Here is a 23,543-nt window from a genome sequence, read left to right as displayed (position 1 = left end):
TTGGACTGAATTGAGTCAGGAAGACGTTTGGTCCAACTTTGTTCTTAATAGAAAAAATAAGCTTTTTGTTTCATGAATATAATATGTGACCATTACACCTTTTTTTCTGTCCTTACTGCAACTTTGCCTGATCTCCTAAATTCATTCAGACAGTCTGACATTCAAACACTTAATGTCAGAGATGCATTTAAGACTCATGACGTTTTTTCTTGTTCCTCACTGAAAGCATTCATACAAAATCCTGAGTGCAGCATTAAGCGTTTAAACGGGTAGCCCCACAGTGTACTAGCACGCTGGCTGCGAACAAACTGTTCTCCAAAACTTTGTGTGATAACAAAAAGGGCACATACCAGACAAAGTGATAAAAACTGGTTAATTCTTTAAAATGTACAAGGTTTAGCTGTGACTGAAAATAGTTTTTTTAGTATACCTTTTGTCAGATATGCTTCCTGACCAACTTTTCTGTGTTTGTCTTTTATTTATATATATATATATATATATATATATATATATATATATATATATATATATATATATATATATATATATATATATATATATAATATATCTATTTATAGCATCTGTGAGTATGAATGCCCTCATCAGGACTTCACTGAAACTGCTTATTGTGCTATATTGGTCATGAGGACTAAATAACATCGTCCAAGGTTCTGGCGCGCGTTATGAACGTGGTCCGTCATTATGGTATTACTCTAACGTATAGCTTAGCTTATAGCCTACACGGTGCTCAGGAGTAGAAGGTGAGCACACTCTTGTGGTTGCCCCTGATGAGCAGCGTGGGCGGAAGGTCCTTTGTCAGAATGTCCAGCCAGGCCATGTAGAGGAAATCAGAGACGGACTCCTTGCGGGCAATGGGCATGCTCCTGCAGAGGGTTGGGGGTGAGTTTGTCAGACAGAGTTTCTACCAAGCTTCAATGTCATTCAGGCAACTGTTGGCTCTACTTACACAATGATCAGATTGGCTGATTTTGAGTGTTCCTGAAGCACCTCATTCAGCCGTACCTGGAGGTTGGTCTGTAAAAGAGGAGTTTTTACATTTTTATCAATACATTTCAAAAACTAACGCACCTGTTACCCCAAACTAATACTTGATGATGTAAAGTCTTCACTCAGTGTCAGGGGTTTTTACCTTCTCCTCAAAGGAGCTCAGCTCTTCGTCGGTGATTTTCCAGGGCTGCTCTTTTCGCATGGCTTCAGCCTGAGCGACGTCTTTAGACCCGTCACGCAGACAGAAAGGCGCAATCATGTCCTCTAACTTTCTAAAGCTGGAGGGAAGAAGATAAGAGCATGAGCTGAATCTGGAACATACTCATTTTGTGTCCTTATAATATGCAGATACTGTATGAGGTTATTAAATAGACTATTTCTGCAGCACCATCTGGTCGGCTGTCACTATGATAACTGTCAATTACCTTTCAGCGCTGGGTTGGATGTGGATGTTATCGATGACTTCGATGTCCGTGCAGTTAATTCGGAATTTTTCCAACAGAGACTTCATCCTGCGAGACAATTATTGCACACTGATTAACCTTCAAATAAATGTTGGTATGTATTTTCAGTTAATGCTAAATATAATTTGCTGTAAAGGGATGTTGTTGGCTCATGAATCTTCATGTCTGGATTTTGCCAATTCATTTCCCAAATCTTCCAGGCATTAAAGCCGGGGTGGGACGTTTATTTGTTGGCATCATTCCAGAATAACCTTTCAGCATATTGTAATTTAAGTGGTACCCCAGGGTAGGCAGTTTTCTGGAATTGTAAGGCCAATAACATGATGGATTGGCAATTTGGGATTCGACCAAAATTGAAAAAGCCTTTTAAAGATAAGATTAATAGTTATATAATGGCTAAAAGTTAATAGCTAATAGCCTTCGGCTAACCGTAGCCGTCCTGGCTGCACTGCAAACTATTAGATAGATGAAGAAAAGTGTAGCTAATAGTTTAGCCTTTTGCCAGCTGCAACCGTGAGACTTTGGCTGCTACTGGCAATATTGTGTCTATATTCTCCAAAATGCTTTGCTGATATTATATTATTATTACTTGTCTTTTTTGATAAGTTGGTCTTCCTATTTTGGGTTTCTTTGCACTTAAACGATGTGCACTTGCATTTGTAACTAACCGAAGTCTCACGTCACGTCCCGAACCCACAAGCTCGCCCTAGCTTTTCTAAAAGCCGAAAACACGGCCAACAGAAGGACCAGACACCTAGTTGTCTCTCAGAATACTTGAATTACAATATTCTAAAATGATTTCATGACATTCTTTGCACAATGAGGTCAAAATAAAGAACTGCCTCCTCTAGCTTTTTCTATTTTTACTCACTCCTGCTTGTCCTGCTCACAGCGTCCAGGCTGGCCCGCGATGAAGATCCTCAATTTACTGTCTTTCCACTTCTTCCTGGTAGTGAGGATGTAGGGGAGCAGCAGGGTAAGACCTGAGAGAGAAAACAATCGGTGTGATTGCTCAATAGCATCTTGGCCAAGTTGGTTGTATTTTTGCATTTGTCTGCGAGGAGATCTCAAACACTAAATAAAGCGGACGGTTTAAGCTTCGGCCAGGACACAACTCATTCGATTTCATGATCCACTTCTGGCATCCCACCTTTTTTGGGGCGGGTTTAATCGTATTGTTCAGGTGTCATTCATTTTTAACGCTTATCTCTTCCATCTGCACATTGTCTGCATTAGTTTTAAGGGGAACGTGAAGCGTCGTGTTTTCATTGCAATCATTTTTAGAATGAGAAACATAAGAGAAGGCTGCCTCAGGGAGCCAACACCTACCTCCATCATCGAACAACCACCACACATCAATGGTGCCTTTGGGCTGTTTCTTCTTGAACTGGGCGCTGGCCTCCAACAACCTCTCGTTCATCTTGGCAACCTGCAGGGGCGGAGGGCCGCACACTGACACTGGAGAGAGAGAGAGAGGGAGAGAGAGAGAGAGAGAGAGAGAGAGAGAGAGAGAGAGAGAGAGAGAGAGAGAGAGAGAGAGAGAGAGAGAGAGAGAGAGAGAGAGAGAGAGAGAGAGAGAGAGAGAGAGAGAGAAAAAAGATACGAGAAATGAGGAAGAGGAACAGTAGCAGGGAATCCAATTCGTTGGCGGAGCGTGGAGAGTTGAGTTGGATGGCGAGAATTAGTGCAAAGCAACATTAAGAGCAGATTAAATTAGCGGGAACAGACATTTCCCCAGATTGCATACTAACGACCATCACCGTCTTGCCGGGACACAACTTATTGGTGTGTGTGTGTGTGTGTGTGTGTGTGTGTGTGTGTGAGTAGAGACAGATCGAGTGCGAGGCTGAAAACACCCTCGTGTCTGGGTTAAAGGGCTGGTCTTAAGGGATGCTCTTGAAACTGTAAGGAAAGGGACCATATTATTGGATTACACCCTCAGAGGCAGCTTGAGTGGGCGCGCTTGATTCAGTTACATCTCAATGGGAGTGATGAGGAAGATTCCAAAAAAAGATGTGTGCGATTGGTTTCATTTGCTCAATGTATGTTTCATCAGTGGAAATATGAGGAGGAGAGTGAACTCACTCCCCTCATATTTACACACATCCTCTCTCTGTCACTTGTTCAAAGACCATGTTCATCTTTTTGTGCTTTACGTTGCATAGATTGAGGCCTTTCTGAAATGTCAGGTCAGGTTGGATCAGAGAGAAACCACCTCTCAGGAGAGATACCTCTGGTCGTGAGCACTTGTTTCGAGGACTTCTTGGACTTCCTGAACAGTCCTTTTGGTTTCCCTCCATTCAACATGATGTCTTTGTCCAGTGCCTGTTGCTCCTTCGCTGCTTTGAGCGTCTCCTCTGAAAGACAGAACACATTTCCTGTTTATGATACATATCTCTGTGAATAATCGTTACTCACGATTATCTTTGGAATTGTAAAGATCTCTCCAGAGGATCAGCTGTAAACTGATAGTTATTGTATCATTTTATCTGTTAACTAAGCAACCTTTATAAATACTTAGTAATCTACGGAACAAAGTGCCCTGGCTTATCAGTGTCCTTTTATTATGGTCAGTAACTCTGTGTTATTGTGAGGATATAAATCCACACAGGAAAACACGGGGGAGTACATTTTCCGGAGTTACTATTATTTTCCTCGAAAGGAGTAATATTTCATCACTTTGGAGCATAATCACTAGCCGTGGCCACCAGAGTAGGAGCAACTATTCAGAATAAAATCTATTGGAGTAAAACAGCGTGACCACGCCCACTACGGTTCCTTAAATTCCTCCGCTAGTCAGTTTGGTTGCACTGCTACTCTATCTCTTCTTTTATCATTCTGCCATGTTGTATCAATATTTGCTGCTTCATCTATTTATTTCATACTGCTTATTTGAGGCCACTTGTTTCCTGCCATTGTGACCTACATTTGGGTTTAAAAGATACAGTCGTGGCATTTGGAGAATCCATTTTTGCACTGACCTTCAGCTTCAACGATGTGCGACACATTGAGCCCCTGGTCCATCCTCAGAATCACCGTCCCGTACTCAAAGTCAAACGCATCGCTGTCAAAAAGGGAAGGAAAAAAAAAATGAGGACACGAGCCCGACACAAAGATCTATGTTTGGTTATTGGGTACATTATTGTCGCGAGTGCTTGTGTGTATTAGTTTGTGACTCACTGCAGTACTCCCACATAACTCTGCACTGCCTCTGTGCCCGCAGTCTTCCAGTTCCTCTGGAAGCCGACCATTAATATGTTTGGCTTCATGCGGCCAAGACCAGAAGCCTGTGAGGAAAAGCACAACACTCATGTAGCATAGCGATAAAACCCTGAATCAGACAACAACTGAAGCAACACTGGGCGTAACGTCACCCTGTGGTTGTAAAACCCGGGGACTTCATTAACTGGAGAAGAGAAACAAACAAAACTCCACATGACGGCTGCGGAGCTGTTTTACTGCCAGGAGTTATGAGCAGATCACCCAGCAGATCTAACAGGGACTCATCCATTGCAGTGTTAATCAATTATAGCTCTTAATCTGCCGTGCTGTTTGAAGTAAGCAATCCTGACAATGAACCAGGACTTTATCTCCCCGGAGTGATAGCCAGAGCCATAAGACTGTGTTCCTGCTCCTCATTAACTCTCTCCTCTTCTACATCCTGCAGCAATGTCCTGGCTGGATCCTCAAGACGAGTCCAGAGTCATAACACAGCAATAGATACTCGGTGTTGAGAGGATACGATTGGTCAATAAAAGCCGTTTCTGCAATGTTTCGACCCGCCGTGACCCGCTCCGATCAGAACTCGCGGGTTACACATTAGTTGGATGGATTTAAATGGGTTAGTGGCGTTTGTTTGGCTTTGTGTCTCTTCCATTGAAGAGGTGTGTCATAAATGAGAGCACTCACCTGGAGCAGGCTCTCGGCCCCTTGCCGGAAGTGATCACACGCCACGGCGGCGTAAAATGCCTTGCGTTTGGTCTTCCTGAGCCACAGCTGGTTCTTCTCCATGCCAGAGTTCATCTCCTCGAGGACCTCTGATCTCGGACCCTGGGGAGATCGCAACATGCAGCTGAAGGTGAGCGGAAGAGCTTGTGCGAGTGCGTCTGAGAGAGAGATGCACCTTTTTATATATTCAGAAGACACAACTGACCCTTAACGTTAGTCGCAGGTATCCAGACAGTTGGCATTTCATTCATCCCTGCTTGATATTTGCATGTGAAGTCTGCACACTGCACACTTTAAATGTGCTTGAAGTGCAAATCTTCATTTGAGTACAAGTTTGATTAAATGTAAAAGCTATAAAATAAAGATTTGGGAAAGACAATAAGTGCCGCCTTGGTGATAGTCCTTGTTTTACATTTGCAAACAATAAGATAACAATAGAATCGTACCACAATCACTTCACAGGTGAGGCAGAGTCCATAGTTCTTCGTGAGGGAGTGAGCCAGGTCCAGGAGAGCCGGTCTGGCCCGTGCTGATCCCGTCATTGCTAAGATCTGAGGCCTGAGAAAAAAAAACCACCAATGTGTTACATTACCACTTGATATTTGCTTCAAAATACAGACTTAATAACAAAACTGCAAAAAAGCGTAAAAGCATAACAATGTCACATTAAAGTCGCTTCAAAAACAGCAAATTTCATCAGTGACATCAGTTTGATTCCATGTTAGGGCAAGTACATCCAGTGCTCTAATTACCCACAATCCTGTTTTTTAAACATTAAATATTATAAACCAGTTTTCAAATGTCTCACACCAGGATGAGGGTCAGAACACTTTCAAAGGACTTTCCCCAGAAAAAGTTGCAGCTCATTTTTACCTGAAGTTCTTGACGTGGTCCTCGACACCAGACAGAGACAGAGCGTTGCTGACCGCACTCACGAATGTCACCGCCTGCGTGGACGAACCCCAGTTCACGTCTGGAGAGAGAATACAAGTCCCGACCGGTCAGATCCACCACGTCGCCATCATGAACGCACTTTGAAATGTGCAAACACGTCTGTGCGGCTCACCTGGCTTCTTGACCGTGACATAAATGTAGAGTAGGATTTCAATGCCGTACGTGAGTAGAGCGGCCCACCAGTTGATGACAAACATGACAACACAGCAGAGCAATGCGCCCAACAGGGAGAGCCACATGTTGTAGAATTTATATGCTGGTCTCCAACCTAGAGCATGAAGAAAGGTCACATTTAGCTGCTGTGATGGGAAACAAACGGTACAGATATAAAATACATGAACAAGGACGAGCAGTTATACACTCTCACTTTGAATTTAAAAATAAATCAATTCAACAAACGTCTTAGGTCTGGTGCTTTTTGAGAGAGCCACAGGCTGATATATTCACTGACCCACCTGGAGACTTGGCGTAGGATGCATGGAAGCAGGAGAAATTAATCAGGGCATAAGATGCCAGGAAGAAGTTTGAGATGATGGGAGCGATGGCGTTGAGATTACCTACGAGACAAATTCAGCTCAGTTTCTTTCACAACGTCATTTTTATATTTGTTTCATTTGGAGCCTAAAAATCTAATACGACAGTTGAACTGACCGATGAGAATGAAGGCCACGGAAATAATGAATGTGAGGACATAGCCACGGATTGGCTCGTTGTTCTTGCCGTATCCTTTGGCAAAGAAGTGCAGGATCGTGTAGATGTTGTCTTTACACAGTGCCTGAGGAGAGACATAGCGCCGGTTAGAAGAGTTAAAAGCGCGGTGTGTGTTTTCAAGAGTTTTAAAGCAGTAACAGAGAGTTCCTTGTGAAACTTTGCGCCGCATGTTGCAAACAACGGTGTTGCGTTACTGACCTGGAAGACTTTGGGAGCGCTGACCAGGGAAGCCAGGGCGGACGAAAGTGTGGCGGAGAACGTTCCAGCGATGATGAGGGGACCAAACCCAGAGACCATGGTCATCACCTGAACCAGCGGTGAAAAGAGGAGCGTGTTAGAGATGAAAAACAGAGCTCCTTCCTGTGTGCAGAATGTCATTTGAACGGCTGTGTACCTGGTTGGTGTTCATCAAGCCAAAATTGCATTTCTCCACTGCGCAGGAAGAGAAATTATAGCCGAACTCACAGGCGGCAAATGCCGTCGAACCCTCACACGATATTCCATCGGTGACGAGGTCAGTTATGTTTCCTGTGGCGTCACGGACAACAGTGGCCGCTGACCAATCAGAGAGAAGAACAGACGCATCGCTCAGGAACCGCAAACCTCACAGAAACATTTACTATTGTTGTTTACGAAGACAAAATTAGTATAGTTTCTCAATGGCGTTGCGTTTCATGGATTAGTGTACTTACAAACAGAGAGGGCCACAGCCACGTAGGTGAGAGCAGTTATCAGGATGGCCAGCAAGGTACCTTTAGGTATGGCACCCTGGGGATCCTGTAAAACAAAATCTGCGTTTCAGCATATTCCAGGCATAACGGTGATCATGAAGGCAACTTTTTCTGTCGTGAACATGTATGAAATCACTCCACAGGTTCCATCACTTGACTCTTTTCACCACCTCCACCCTTTTGATTAGCCGTCGCTAACAAGGCATGGCTCTTATGCAGTGACACCTGTGTGAACAGGTTACCTTCAAGTCGCCGGAGATGTTTGCTCCAGCCAGGATCCCGGTTGCGGCGGGGAAAAAGATGGCAAACACTGAAAAAAAGCTCTCGCCGTCTCGAAAATCTGGCGGGAAATTCTCTAAAAAGACGTTCACTGCGAGAGAGGGATGAGGAATGGGAGAATGAAAACGAGGCAAACAGAGGTCCGTGAAGGATTCAAATCTTCACATTTTTAAAGTTTTTTTTGTCATGGAGACATGCATTGTTTTGGAAAGGGTGTCTTACATTGATAATTGAAAATTCCTATGGATTTCTTCTCTTCAGTTGCAGGAATGAAAGTTCCTACGAACACGTTCACTATGGCCGCCAGCAAGATGACGAGGAGAAGAATCTGGGCCTGTGTGGACAAAAAAAAGAGAGAAATGAAACGGATTAAAGTTATGCTCGGATGTTTTACCACAACAAACCCAGAGAGTGTAGGACAACCAGCATCACGTTCATCTCTCACCTTGGCCTCCCATTCCATTCCAGCAACGGATATGACCAACAGCAACACCACCGTGATGCAGCCGATGATCCGGATGTCGTTTATTTCATCCACCATGATGGCGGCGTTTTCCTGAAGGTGACGGGAGAAGCTCGGTGAAGTGTACAGTCACACATCAAACCCTTCTTCGGTCACCTGGATATTACATCATCACACACACACACACCTTGAGCAACTCCACCACGGTCTCAGCGAAGCCCACCACATACATAGCGACAGCCACCGCGTTGGCAAAGGCGAAAATCAGTCCAATCGACCCGCCAAACTCTGGCCCCAAACTGCGAGATATCATGTAGTAGGCTCCTCCTGCAGATGACAAAATGAAGCATAACAGCGGTGGATGATTAATAACTGCATCACTGATTCATTGATTTAATGCCGGGACAAGTTCAGAAGGCTGTGAAACAGAGACAATGCCTCCAGAGGTGACATTCAGGTGCAGTTCTGAGCCGTGTGTCTTTATCTGCACAAACTGTCCTCCTGGTCATTCCATTCACTCAGTAACAGATTTGATGTCAGGGTGAATGTGTGTGTGTATGTTTGTGTGTGTGTGTGTTATCTCGGGCTTTACACACTCATGAATCATGTTCAAATGGACCGCTGTAGTGGCTCTGCATGAGTACAACGTGCGTCTGAAAGGTTTGTGACGCGACTGTTGAGGATGCGTTGTCTTACCTCCTCTGACCACGCCATTAGTGCAAATGGCAGACATGGAAAGGCCGGTGATGGTAGTGACCACACAGCTGAGAACAATCACCACGACTCCCAGACCTGAAACGCACAAACGCGTACAGCGGCTCAAAATACCGGCATTCTCATCAACAACTTCATCAGGCGTTGCGTTGAAGTCATTGGTCGCTAAGCTTTCTGGTGGCGAGATTAAAGCCTCCTCCCCGCAGTCAACTTTAAACACGGAGAGAGTCAAAGTCCTGGAGGAGCCCGGATGCTGTAAGTCGCAGCTGTCTGTGTACCTGCTCCGCCATACCGCCTGCAGCTTGTTCTGCTTCTCAAAACCTTTTAGTTACGCAGCCTGAGCAAACGCTGCTGACGATCGATAGGTTCTTAAGCAATGAACACACTCATGAAGCCATTCACACACACACACACACACACACACACACACACACACACTCATAGAGGTTCGGGCTCTCAGAATAGGACTGTCAGCAATATTATGTCATTATGGGAGCTCAGAAAAGCTTGTTCAGTTGAATTTGTCCTAAATCACTTCCTGCAAATAGATGGAGGACTATATATCCCTTAAGAATGGTCACTAGTGCTAAGCATCACTGGCAACAACGCCACATTTCTGAAAACGCAGACATTTAGGATCAGTCAGCTGTTGCCGGAGAAGACGGTATATCAACCTGAAAATAACTCTGGTTTAAGTGGGGGATTCATCTTTGGCTTCAGTGTTGGTTAGCAATCATGCGTCATATTTCAGGCATATATATATATTAGCAACACTTCCCAACCTAAGCTGAGCTTCGTAGGAAGAAAATAGCTTTACATATCAGGCTATATGCAGTTATAGATCATGTTTAAGCCATTGGTCCCACTTAATGGTCCCACCTGTGTGGTGGAGAATGCGCCCCTCATGCAAATGAGTTGCATGTGTAGTGCTGGTGGATGCAGCCCCAGGCCTTAAAGCAACTGTGGGTCCATGTTCTCTGTCTCTGTTGTGGCTGGTCGTGTTTGCTGTTACCAGTGTGTGTAGTTAAAGGGATCCCTGAACACGTACAGGTCAGTCTTTTAACACTGTGCACGTTGACTGCCTTCTGTTGCAGCTTTCAGTTGTCGGCTGAGCATATTGTGTGTTGGAACCCCATTGCTGCCTCTTTTTTTTTTTTAGATGGTATGTTGTGGTAAATGTAACGTTTTAGCATGCATCAGGGTGAGCCTTGTTAATACTCGTTTCCCAGTATTAACAGAGTGCTTGAGTTATCATTCTTTTGCCTGTATTGTCAAATCATCTCTTTACATTGGTTCCCTTTGTGTAGCAGGGTGATGTATCATTGGGAGGCCAGGTGAGGTCCCTACACCTTATGCATGCGACTAAGAGCACTGGGACATGATGTAGGTTGCATCATGCTTGCCGTGAGGATTGCTGTGTTGCACCTGAGGGGAGTAAGCTGCAGCCTTAGCTAAGTTTCCCCAATTTGTCTTTGCTTATGCTATACTGTCAGTTTGAGATAGACATAGGAACAGATTTTGTATTGATGTTCTTTTCAGTTAAAATCATAAAAGCTCTATTTTCATTTGTCATTTTCATCAGGTTATCAATATCTTCTCCTCCTCAGCAGCTCCAATCCTGGTTTTTTGATTTTTTTTTAAGAAAGCATGCCTGTCTTGTGTCAGTAACGAGTCTGTTTCCTTTTGTCAAATTTCTCAAACAATATTTAGGGTTCTTGAGAGTCTTATTTCCTGGGATGCAAGTTCCTATGTTCTTGAGTTTTCCGGGGGAAAACTCACCTAAAACTTGAGCATGTGTAAACTACTGAAAGAAAGTATCCATATGAAGGGAATGGGAATTACAAAACATGTCTGCGTGCTCCATCTAACTAACATGTGTCCTTGTCTCACTCACCCCAGCCTGCCTGACCAAAGATCCAGGACAGACGGATGAACAACATGACCCCCCAGATGTTCAGCATGCATCTCACCTGTGGAACAGAAGAGCGTCATTAATGTCAATGAAATGCATGATACTTGAACATATATAATAACCATAGAAGGGTTTTCCTTTTTTTCAGCACTAAACATTTTGAGGACTTTTATTGGATCTTCACGCCAGCAGCAGAAACGGTGACCCAGCGGCCCTTGAACAGATGCAAATCATCCCTCGACGAGTCACAATGATGTAAAGCCACCCTGCTTCTACAACGCGCGGGGGAGACCCATCACGACCCCACATAACTCACCAGGACGCCTCTTATCCAGCCGAACTTTACTGGTGATTTGGCGTCGTCAGCGGGAACGGCAGACTCCAGATCATCAGAGGGGGTCCCGTCACTCCCCTCGCCATCGTCCGCCACAGTGTCTGGCACGGAGATCGCTCCATTCTGTTGGGAAAATGTAGCAGTAAATATATGAGGAAGGGAACACAACTGGCATACAGCCATGATTGTGCTACGTGCATTTTTGTCGTTGTAAGAAAGCGCATCATTATTAAGTTGCAGTGTCTGTTGCAAAGTGTTTTCTGTCCTCTGTCTCTTCATGCAGAAACGTGTTTGGCTTTCCCTTTACTTCCTGTCTCTTCTGCCCTGACATCTGAGTTAGTGTTGTTGGGGATTACAGCAAACTATCCTATTGACTGCGCTACTACTGACTACTTTAAACATGTAACTTCATTTCAGGGCGGATTCATTGAATCGACGTTCAAATAGCAACATTTTTTGGTTGAATTAATTAATTGGATACATGTGATTGTTGTCAGCTGTGTTTATTGTTTTTTAGATAAACAAAACATTTTCTGATATTTGTATTACGATGCTGATGGTTGGGTAATCGATGTCTTTACACCTTCACACACTATCTCTTCAACTTCATTACTCGCAATGTATTCAATTTTCTGCAAAGGAAAATTGCTAAAAGATTTGTCTGTTTTTTGTCCGTTTGGAAATGCTAATCTGGTTCAGCCAATAAAAGCCAAATTACCTATAACTCCATCTCTTTTGCAACACAAGGCAGTATAATAGCCTAATAAAAAAGCAGTAAAATCTCTTAGTGTGGCAGTTGCTCCCTGAAATAACTTTCCGTGTCCTTTTTAGTTTCACAAGTCCTTGGCCAAAGATTTAATGACTGAACTGTGGACACTGAGCGAGATGATGTTTGAATGATCCACGACGCTAAAAATATCAGAATCTACTCTGTTTTGAGTGAGCGAACGGGCCGTGTAGGTCAGGAGCCGAACAAAGACTGCAGTTAAAAAGTCAGTTGATTGAATTTAGGAGAAAAACAAGTGTAAAAATACTTTCCCTGCAGAAGGTGAGGTGAAGGACAAACACGCGGAGCCGAAAAACATGCAGTAGAAGAAGAAAACAACAACTTCACACACACACACACACACACACACACACACACACACCTTCTGAAACACGTTGTGGAGCTCCTGCAGGGACGGTCGCACGGCCCGATGACCGCTCACACTGCCCGCATTGCGATAGAAGTCAATGTTGGGCACCCGGTCCAAAGTGTCGTGTCCGAAGGCACTGACCACCGAGGGCCGGACCGTGCGGTGCTCGTCGTTGGAGAAGTTGGTGTCGTAGATGGTAGGTCCATCCAGAGTGGAATCGTACACGGGGTTGTCGTGCTCCCCTCCGTTAGACTTGAGCCTCTCCATCAGGAACGCAGTTGGGGGTCAAACAGCTGTGTGGGTCTTCAGTCATCCAACAGTGTCTTGGAAGAGCAGAGTGCTGCATCAACGGGTGGTCCTCGCTTATTCACTCGGCCGGGATTAAACTTCTGGAGATCTCGCCTGGTGCTCTGAGCTTCTTGTGTGTCAGCTCAGTTTGTCTAAGATGGCCTACCTTTATACCCTGCATCCCACGCTCGTACTCTGGCGACCAGCTATTGGCCAACTCTCTGGATCAACCCTCAGAGAATTGAACGAGAGGTTCCAGATATGTCCTTGCTCCATCCCAGGGGACACAAAGGCATTGTTTAACGATTAACCAAGTCATAAACGCCCAACAAGAGATAAAGGCGCTCATTGCTTTAGTTCTGGAGAATTGATTACTAATATTATTGTCTGAAGTGCAGGGCAACTGCACATGTTGTCCTGTGGTTGCCGTTTATGGGGCTATGGATCGTATTTCCTCAGACCTATGGGCCCTTTGGATGAATCACCCGCAAACCTCCACATGGAAGTTCCCACTAGAAGAATACAACTAAGTAGGAAAGATTTCAAGGTCACGAACCCTTCATGATGTGTATTGGGCAGGAGAAGGTGTAGCTAATACGGGATGTTAGAAAAAATATATTATTCACAACAGATCGGATGTAATTAATAAAACTAGTGTGATAACAAGAGGCAAATCAATCTTCTGGTGACGACAACATTAGGCCCTTGAGTTGTATAACCGATCATGTTACGTTGATATTATCTCTAATGATTCTCTTTGTCACTACGCGCCAACAGTAAAGTTAATTTGTCGCCTATAACACAGAAGAAATGGTCGCATTCAAGAGGAAAATGAGAGTTAATATAAGACCATGCATTACAGGAACATGCCGGAGGCTCTTCTTTATAGCCACATGACTTTTAAGGTGCCTTTAACATTCCTTTTAACAGGTAAACTTCCTTATTACTCATACACCACAGTGATTTATGCACACATTGAAAGGCAGGCTAATGACTCCAGATCTGACCTTGGGTGTACTGCAGGCTGAGAAAAATACTCCAGCACATGTTTTTATATGCAGATTGAAGGGACACAATCCGTTTTGCAATGTTTATCACATCCAGAACACAGTGGCTCAACATTATGACGATTTTCAACAACGGTGATATACTGACTCATGAGGAGGAAGGAAAAGTTTCCACATGGAACGCTGTGTACAGCTCTCCTCTTCCTCCCTGACTGCAACAGGTGACGTTAACTGTTTATGGTGATATTAATCCTTAGCTCAGTCCTCAGAACTTTAATTTAAATACTTAAGTACAAGTAAATCAAAATTGTACTTATGTTACTTTCCACCACGGATTTTTTTTTGTCAGAACTTTCTAATGAGTTTAAAATGGAGGAAGTCTTGAATAATAACTCTGTTATTAGTGCAGTTAGAGATCCTCAGGTCCTGCCGACAGATTAAGGTGATTCCTTTTTATTATCAGTGCTGCTGGACTTTTGTCTGCTGTGCTTTAGTATGCAGTAGTTTGCAGTACTCTGAGAACTGTGTAGCTTTGGTATTAAAGTCGTGGCAGCAGGTGCATATGCATATAAGGAATCTGCAATTTAGATAAAGTCCAAATTGCTCAAAAGAGGCAGAAAAAAAAATCAGTTTGAAGGATTTATCAAACCTTGCTCTGCTCACTGCAACATAAAAAAGTGATTAAGTGCAAAAGTGCAGATACCATCAGGCGGGATTAGCCAACTGTATCTGAAGGGGTGCAATAAATAAAAAAGGGCGGGTATTAATCATCTCAGCTACAGTATATATACTCCAGTCAGCTTAATAATAAGTATATCGATCAGAAATAGAATAAAAAATCTCCATCAAACGTGATGTATCATGTATGCTTTGTAATAGAGAAACTGATATTATTTTCTAATGTGAAATCTTGATAGAATTAATTCATGAACGGATTATGGTTTCAAGTGAGAAGGGTGAAGGCGTCACAAAGAATCTTTGGGTGGTGTTTATGTTTTGAGAATATTTTTAAAGTACTCAAAGTGCAAAATCCAGGAACATTTTGATTGCCTCTCGACATCTCGACTTCATTCTCTGCTCAGGTAGAAATTACTCCAATATGTCTTCATATGGCGAATAAATGACGGCTGCTTGACTAATGCTCTAAGGTTCTAGCTTCCTCCTTATAACAAAAGTAGTAGTGAAATGTCATTTTGATTCACTTAAAAGTAAATTATTAAACATAATAGTGTTATAATCATTAATAACTGATATGAAACATTAATACATGTTGTGGTAGGTAATCATTGACCTATCCCTGAAGAGATCTTTAACATTGTAAAGCCTCAAACCCAACACAGCCTTCGCTCAGGCTTCAGATTTCACAGCAAGGCTCTGAATTCAGAAGCGGATTTACAGAAGTAACAAGTTCATGTCACCGTGCTCGACCGACGCAGCAGCAACAGAATGAGCCAGCTTATTCGGCAATAAGGTGTTTTTGTGAACTGTGAAAAATGATTAAAGCATAAAATATTACTTTTTTTATTAATATTAAAACAAGTAAAAAGTAAAATAGTTACATTGCCCACTGAGCTGAGCTGATTAGTAGTAGTAGAGGTTACATTAGCTGCGCATTACAGAGCTGTTTGGCGAGTTAGTAATAGAAAGGCTTATTGCATCTCTTGGTCTTATCACAACAAATCAAGGACGTAGCTTGTGAGGTCCGAAGACCACAAGTTATAAAACTGATGATTGATAATCAGCAAAAGTTAAGGTGCAATATTCAGCTTAGTCATTAGTCTTATACTGTGTAACAAGAAGTCTGTGTTACATAGTGTCCGAAAAACTTCCGTGTCCCTGAATATGAATATTTAAATATATATATATATATATTGCTCCTAGTTGCATGCAATATAATGCAAGATCACTTCAAACGTGTACAATGTTTTAATCATTATTCCCTTTGTTTGCATAGAGGAGGTCAGTTGTCTGACTTTGTTCCAGTCACCGAAGGGAAGTGATTGGTTTTCAAATAAACTTTAAGACAACATATTGATATCCGAGAAATTAAAAAAATCAATGTCACAGATTCACAACCCTTCATACTAGTTGGGCCAGTCATTGTTTGGCGGTAAGTGGTCTTGTAGGGGAAGGAGCAAAAGGGCTGTGTTTTTTTCCACTAAAAATAGATTTCAGATAAGGGTGTCACATAGGTGAGGGAAGACAATGGTGCAATAATGATCGCATTCCTGACGAGTGGCGTGTGTCGGGGGACTTGTGCGTGATGGTGGTCTGGCCTCAGAGTGAGAACATGACCGGTCATATCCCCACATAGACCGTCAATGCACATACACACACACACACGACAAGTTCCTGTGCGAGAATCCACTCCTTTCAGGATTATTACTATTTGGATCGTCTCTTTGTGTCGCTCCAATGCACCCACTTGCTCCTTCTCTGTCTGTTGCCACAGTGACGCCGGACAACTACCGGCAGAGTTCAGAGGCAGAGAAGACATAAAGGCTTGACATTGTTAAAAAGATGCATTCTGCACCTCTGCTATGTCCTGTCGCCAAGGCTATCCCTGAAAGCATCACGCTAATTTGTACACACACACACACACACCTTATTCGACGTGCCCCACAGATTGCAGACCGCAGAAGAAACCCCCCCCCCAAAAAAGAAGATAAGAAATACTTTAAATTAAAGAAATTCTATTTATTTCACATCATTGAATCAAAACTATATCAATGAGAAATCGCTACTACCAGCTGAGCAAGCAACAGGTCAGGAGACTGTCATCATGATATGCCACACAAACACACGCACGCGCGCGCGCAGACACACATACACACACACACATGCACGCACGCACAAACAGGTGCTCTAATGTTTCTACATGAAGGCACATTAACCCATTGAAGGTCACAGTAAGGCAGATTCACAGCACTAAGGAGAAACCGTAGATCTCTGTTTTCGACTGCCCTGCCTCCCTCTGTCTGGAAGAAGGAGAGCAGGCGAGAAAGGGTGAGAATGGCTGAGAATAGGAGGAAAAAGATGTTCACGTCCAGCGCTGACAGACATCCCATCCCTTTTTTTTTTATGTGACCTTTTCCTCTGCAGACAGGTAGAGAGAGTTTATCCCCGTCATTAGACAACTAGCAGCGCGAGCGAGTCCCGCCTAGTTTACAATCCTCACATCCCTTTAAAGTTCTTTGGCTTGGTCGCATCGGCCAACCTTCAGACGGCCCGCGTGACGGACGGAACAATTGGCAGTCCATAAGTCAGCGTCATCGGATGTCTTTGCAGACGCGCCGTCACAAGTAAACAGTTTGTACTTTCGTCTGCGTCATTTAAGCATCCGTAACCCCAGAATGTAAATCACAGTTTGTTCAGTTGCCTTTCATTGCACGAGGCCCACGGAAAGGACCAACCTGTACACAGACACCGGCGGCAGCAGCATTCCTTTGGATCGCCAACAGATTGGATTTGAATACTTCACAAAGCACTAGCTTGACATAATACCCTGTAACCAACCGTATACATTCCCATGCAGAACAGCGCTGCTGTGCAGAGGTGCATCCACTCTGTTTCCCATTCCTAGTCCACGTAAGGAATCGTGTCCCTGAGTCTTCAAAAATACATCTGAATAATCCCACTTTGCACCCAAGTCCCCCACATTGTCTCACGAGCATCCAACTCCCATCTTCTACAGACATTCAACTTGTAGGTATGGGTTAAAGGGAGCTTCAGCCATTTCGGTGTAAATCGATGAGCTGAAGCGCACACCCTCCTTGGCAGAAGGGCAAAATAATATGACACAGCATTCGCATCACACTCGCTCAGACAAACACAACAGACATCTAGTCACATACAGCAGGGAGACTCCACACTGGCTCTGGAACTAAAAATGCACACACATTGAACAACAGACACAGCTTCAGTCTCTTGGTTCGGTCCATCACAGAGCGATGTCTTAATGGTGTGTCAGGTGCGATGGTTGCGCAGGGCTGTGACTTGCGTGTGTTTGCATGTGTGTACGTTTACATATCTATATATCTATATGTGTCTATAGGCATTTCTGTTTATGAGGACATCCGTGGATGTGTGTGTCCCTGTGTTAAGTCAGGGCGTACTCAAACGTCCCTTTCTCCAGCCCCTCGATGCCATCGGCCCAGTTGGAGGAAGGCATGCTGCTGTAGGGGTCCAGCAGGATCCTGAAACACCTGACTATCAGCAGCCCCAGGAACACCAGCAGCATCCCCACGAAGGCAAACGCTGTCTTCTGCTCCAGAGTCAGAGAGTGCGCCATCATGTCGTTTCCGCTCATGGCAGCAAGGGAGTGGTTGTAGTGGATGCTACACATGGTAAACCAACATCGAGGTGGCTCATCACTCCTCCGATAGGGTCAGGCGTTTTGAAGCCCGCATGTTACCTGGACAGAGATGAGATGATGGCTCCAGATGAGTGCCGTCTTGTCTCCTCTGCAGCGAGGAGCCATTTAATAAACCACGTATAATGCATACACTGTGTTGACTGGGGGAAATAACAGATATAGGAGGGAGGAAATACAGAAATGCCACAATTAAATGTTGTGAAATGAGCTGACCATGAAACGTGAAGGGTTAAAGCTATAAATAGCCTCTTTTGAATGTGGTATCAAATGCCCGGAGACCTCGATCTCTCTCTCTCTCTCTTTCTCTCTCACTCTGCTTCTCGAGGAATTTTGCAGAAAATGATGAAAAGGAAACACGAACAGAAGAGTGAGGGAGACTGCAGGAAAAGGTTGATCATTAATATGAGCCAATGCCAAAGCTACATCCCTTCCAGTCGGGTTAGAACTACAGTATGTCGCAGTGCAAAGCCAGCTGTTAAACACAGGCAAAGCAGGTAAGGTGTCAATGGAAACGTCGCGTCTCATGAAGATGTGATGTTATGTATGTTTGAATCAGACGAGAGGGCTTTCTACCTGTTGCTTGCGAGCAGATGCCTGCCAGACAGTGTGATCACATCAGACAAGAAAGCGACAGGGATTGACCAAACATAATCAGGAAATCGGTGAAGCCACACAAGTGGAAGTCTGCACCTGTCCTTCTTTTACTCCTTAATCTGTCATAGGAACTCAAGCAGCAGGTGGCTCGAGTGAGAGGACGGAGGGGTGGAGGAGAGAGGGAGGCTACATGTAGAGAGAATTGGGAAAGACAGACGAGGGAGAAGGAAGTATGATGCTGAGCGGGACTCTGCACAAGTATGCATAGTGAGAGAGTGAGACAGGGAGACAGTGAGAGTGCAGGAGGGAGTGAGCTATGATGAAAAGCAGACACTGCATGGACAGATTCTCAAGTGAGGATGTCTGAGGGGGGGAAAAAAAAAGCAAGCATCTCACCGTCATTATCGTTCCATCCTCACAGACCTGTTGCTGCTGTTTCCCATGAACAACTCCTGTTCCTCGGAGCCCCCGGACACATGTCCATGAATCCGTCCATCGCTGACACTCTGCATGTGCGAGGCTAACCTCCCATCTAAACAAAAAGCCTGAGATGAAGAGAGAGACGGGGAGGCGAGGGAGGTGCTGGATCAAGCTATATGTGTCTCTCCTCTGAGACACAGCTCCTCTCCTTGTGCTCCCTTACTTGCTGCCTCCTACTCATTATCATTCTGTTTCTCTATCTCTCCCTCCAGAAGCACGCACGCTTGCTCCTGCTGCATGGCAACCACTTGTTAGTCTCACTCCGCTGCTCTGCTGCCTCAGTCATTCACAACATTCCCCTCCTCAGCAACACCGGGACGGATGCAGCAGCATAAACATGCAGTCCACCTCTTCTTTTTCTGCTATCTTCATACTCTTTAAAAAAACAAAAAACAAAAAATTAACATTCATCCAAAATGTGACAAGAAAATCATGGCTCAGCCAACAGTGGAAATGCTGCCTCTCATCGCTCCTGGCTAGTAAATGCTGCTGCAATGATATTTTTTGGTACATCACAGCATTATCCTCCAAGCCTGGTTTGATGATGATGTGTTTTTAATTACTGCAGTTTGCTGTAGTCAAATTGAATTAGCCCCTTCTGCTTAAAGGCTTATGAAAGTAAGCTCCCTGGATATAAGGGAGAAGACGAGACTGGTAATTACAGGAGTGAATGAAAAGCAGTATTGTTAAAGGAGCACCAGACAGCGGGTCATCTGATTGGCCGCTTTAACAGAATGCAGCAGTGAAGCTTCTGGCCATCGGTATCGAGGTTATGCAGTGCAAATTCATATCAGCAATGTAGTTTATGCCACAGTGGTGCAGTGACTCGGATCTAAGGATAAGGCATGCCATGAGGGAGATGGTCATGATCACTGGTATTTGATGTGCAATCACTCATGGCCTAAAAGTGGGACAGAGACTTCCATTTTCTTCAATTTTGGGTTGTAAACAGATGAAAGAAATCCCTGAGAGAACATAAACAAAGAGATGAATAACCTTCCTCGCATTTACTTTTACTTCAAAGTTTTATTTTTCTTGAGTCAGTCGGAATTTTGTAGTCAGGCTGCGCTGTTTATACTTGGCTGTATACTTGGCTGTATACTTGGGTAAAAGCGTGGTCGTGTGGCACCGCTGTGATTTGTCAAATGAGTCAGCTACTCAATTTTATCTCCCATTCATTTCAAGGACAGTGCTTGCAAATTGGATGAGCCGATGTCACACACTGTACAGACAATGAAATCGTTAGACATTTTACCTCGTTGCCCTCATCAATTTAAAAGACAAGGTCACAATGTTAAACTCGAGCACAACGTCACGGCGCAACAGTGTGGGATCAAGTAACAGACTGAGTTGAATGTCATTTTAGAGGATTACAGAGGCCCATTCATGTGAAAATGTTCAATGACTTACTTTAGAAAATGTGCTTCTGAATGGCCTGTATTACATTTTTCAGTGTGTTTCCACATAATGAAATTCAATGAAATTATTTTTTTTTTCAGTTTAAAAAATCACAAACTTGCCTGTACACATACAGCATCCTCTGTCCCAGGACCTCACATCGGTTCAGCAAAAACGTCCCAAAAAATAAAAAATAAAACTGGGAGAAAAAGGGAAGACACCTGAGCAGCAGTCGAAGAACCCTCTCACAGGATGGACAGAAGTACAATAGATGTCATGTATACAGAATGCAGTTATGGTATTAGTATTACTAATAGCAATGCAACTAATAATAAGAATGACGTTGCAGGGTGTCAGGCAGGACCAGGTCCAGATAAAACCATGATGCATGTGAACCTGTGAGGCGAGAAAGCACTAAGTCTCTGGGGAAGAAGCAGAGTTAGTAATGTGCATTGAAGGGACATGAATTCATACAGACGGACATAGGGAAAAGGAGAGAGGAGCTCAGTGTACCCCAAGATGTCCGCTAGCAGTCTAGGCCTATGACTCCATGTAGGGGCTGGACCAAACATAAGCCAGCCCTACCTATAAGTTTTATCAAAGAGGAAAATCTTAAGCCGACTCATGTGGTCACTGTGTGTGCACCCCGGAAAGCTGGAGGGGCTCGATAGCGGCTCTGGCCTCCATCCTCCTTTGTAAGACTCTAGGAACCACAAGTAGCCCTGCATTCAGTGAGTGCAGCTCTCTAGTGGAGTAATATGGTACTGTAAGCTCCTTAAGATATGATGGTGTTACCAGTTAAGGCTTTGTAGGTGAGGAGAAAGATTTTAAGTGTGATTCTTGATTTTATAAGGATCCAGTGCAGAGAAGCTAATACAGGAGTGATATGATCTCTTCTCTTAGTTTTTGTTAGTCAACGAGCTGCAGCATTCTGGATCAACTGCCATGAATCTCGTTGAGAAGCAATACATGCGCGTACCCATTTTTCTGCATTGCTTTGAGATTGGTTGTGCCTGATTTATTTAATGTTACGTATGGATAAAGGTGGTCCTTGAGATTTGTTTTATCTGGGAGTTCAAGTGTCAAGGTGTGCCGATGTGCTTTGGACTCTTTTGGCTCGGAAAGAGGAACCGTCAAGGCAATCTACAACTGTTGCATAAAGCATTTTCAAAATACTACCCAGTGCTCATAGAACATAATGATAAAGATTGTTTTTTATCTCAGCCAGACAACAGGCTAAGAGCAGAACTGATATTGAGAACTGTAAAACAATGATTATATACTCAAAGTACCCCCGTTAATGTTAATGAACTCAACACGTGTACAAAGCAGTAAAAAGATAGAAGTTGCAAAGACTTTAAATACTTTACTAGGCCTCCTCGCTCAGCTTGACAGGTGCCCACAACTTCATTAAATTTATATGGAGGTCGATTTCTTTTTAGAATTAATACAATAATCTGCAATGTTGTTATTAAAGACATATTGTCAAGGTGATTGTGGATATCATAGTGTATAAGATACAGCTGTCATTGCCAAAAAAGTCATACAAATATGATTTAATAATCTCTTCATGGTTTTTTGTGGTACCAAACCAGAAATAAACAATACATGCAATGTTAATGTGAAAGTCTAACTATATATATCACGTTACATTACTGACTGTGTTTTTGTTTGGTTTGTTGTAGAGAAGACTTGATGCTTCTTACTGGAAACATATTTTAATATTGTGTTTTTTCCAATAAAGCCACTATATTGAAATGTTTACAACTTTTGACTGTGAGAGATCACATCCAAAGGTTTACTCTGGTTTTGCAAATAATTAATAAATTACAAACGTGGGGAGGTACTTCACTGCGACTCAGAACGTGACATTCCACTTCAGGGACGCTTCAAACTCATACTATGAAAACTAGCAATCAAGGGAATGTATTATCAGTTTATTGACCTAGTTTTACATTTACAGAGTAATACTTGTACTGCACTGTATGTTGAAGGTTAACGTTTCTGCTATGTAACGGGTCCACCGGATCTATGGTTGTAATTAAAAGATGTTGCAATCCGTCCTCTGTCGAACCTGTGTCGTCCGTTCCTTATTGAAGTAAAACATGTATTTATCTTGTATTGTATTTAAAGGGATGTTGCACCAATTGTTGAGTTTGTGGATACAGTATGCAGCAAAAACTAAGTAACTGAACTTGAAATATCAGTATAGGAATCAGACACTTTGTAAATGGGTATGCCCAAAAGGAACTTTAAAATGGCTTAACTGTGAAGGAAAAACAAACAAACACAAAGATAAAATGCAAGTTGGAAACACACTGTTTGATTCTAGAGGCGAAGTCAAAGAGTTGAGAAATGTTTCCCCTCTATTTACATAAATGTGCCCTTAAACGTGACATGCAACTGCCCAATTGGAGTTCCTTTGACACACTGCCCAGATGTAAAATCGTGTTAATTAAATGTCTAAATAATACTTATTGTTCAGCATAAAATGATGATTAATAATGTCAAACTGTTGCAATCTTCATGTTTCCAAAAAAGTTGAACAATTAGCAACAGGAAGGTTTTGTAATTGTATAATCCACTTTATGATATTGAAATGTCAGAATTAGAATTGAAGTGGTTTGTTTTGGTGTTGGGGATCTGCACACAATTGCTGAGCAGATTTACAGATCTACAAATGTCAAAGCTTATTGTAGAAAGACAATTTAATTATTTCCCCTGTAAAGTAAACGTGCTTCAATCAT

The 23,543-nt window shown here is 43.3% G+C and overlaps 2 protein-coding genes across 2 annotated transcripts; both read right to left on the bottom strand.

Moving 5' to 3' along the window:
* Window positions 1-553: 553 nt before the first annotated feature.
* On the bottom strand, window positions 554-13,458 carry slc12a1 (solute carrier family 12 member 1). The gene is made up of 26 exons (XM_068573215.1): window positions 12,661-13,458; window positions 11,501-11,641; window positions 11,167-11,242; window positions 9,255-9,350; window positions 8,746-8,885; window positions 8,541-8,651; window positions 8,318-8,429; window positions 8,059-8,186; window positions 7,778-7,862; window positions 7,480-7,640; window positions 7,284-7,391; window positions 7,026-7,149; window positions 6,830-6,931; window positions 6,487-6,642; window positions 6,294-6,393; window positions 5,867-5,978; window positions 5,382-5,522; window positions 4,653-4,759; window positions 4,454-4,536; window positions 3,704-3,829; window positions 2,802-2,930; window positions 2,344-2,455; window positions 1,434-1,520; window positions 1,151-1,286; window positions 968-1,035; window positions 554-884 (listed from the first exon to the last, which is right to left on the bottom strand). The coding sequence occupies exons 1-26, from the start codon at window positions 12,919-12,921 to the stop codon at window positions 749-751; spliced, it is 3,138 nt and encodes a 1,045-aa protein (XP_068429316.1). The 5' UTR covers window positions 12,922-13,458; the 3' UTR covers window positions 554-748.
* A 3,229-nt stretch (window positions 13,459-16,687) lies between these two features.
* ctxn2 (cortexin 2) lies at window positions 16,688-19,646 on the bottom strand. The gene is made up of 2 exons (XM_068574932.1): window positions 19,315-19,646; window positions 16,688-18,363 (listed from the first exon to the last, which is right to left on the bottom strand). The coding sequence occupies exon 2, from the start codon at window positions 18,292-18,294 to the stop codon at window positions 18,049-18,051; it is 246 nt and encodes an 81-aa protein (XP_068431033.1). The 5' UTR covers window positions 18,295-18,363; window positions 19,315-19,646; the 3' UTR covers window positions 16,688-18,048.
* Between the last annotated feature and the right edge of the window lie 3,897 nt (window positions 19,647-23,543).

Source organism: Clinocottus analis, unplaced genomic scaffold, assembly GCF_023055335.1.
Source record: "Clinocottus analis isolate CAN_PGR_092001 unplaced genomic scaffold, fCliAna1.0.p SCAF_1, whole genome shotgun sequence".
Classification (NCBI taxonomy): Eukaryota; Metazoa; Chordata; class Actinopteri; order Perciformes; family Cottidae; genus Clinocottus; species Clinocottus analis.
Note: the sequence above shows the minus strand (reverse complement) of the source record. Positions and strands in the feature narration are given on the sequence as shown.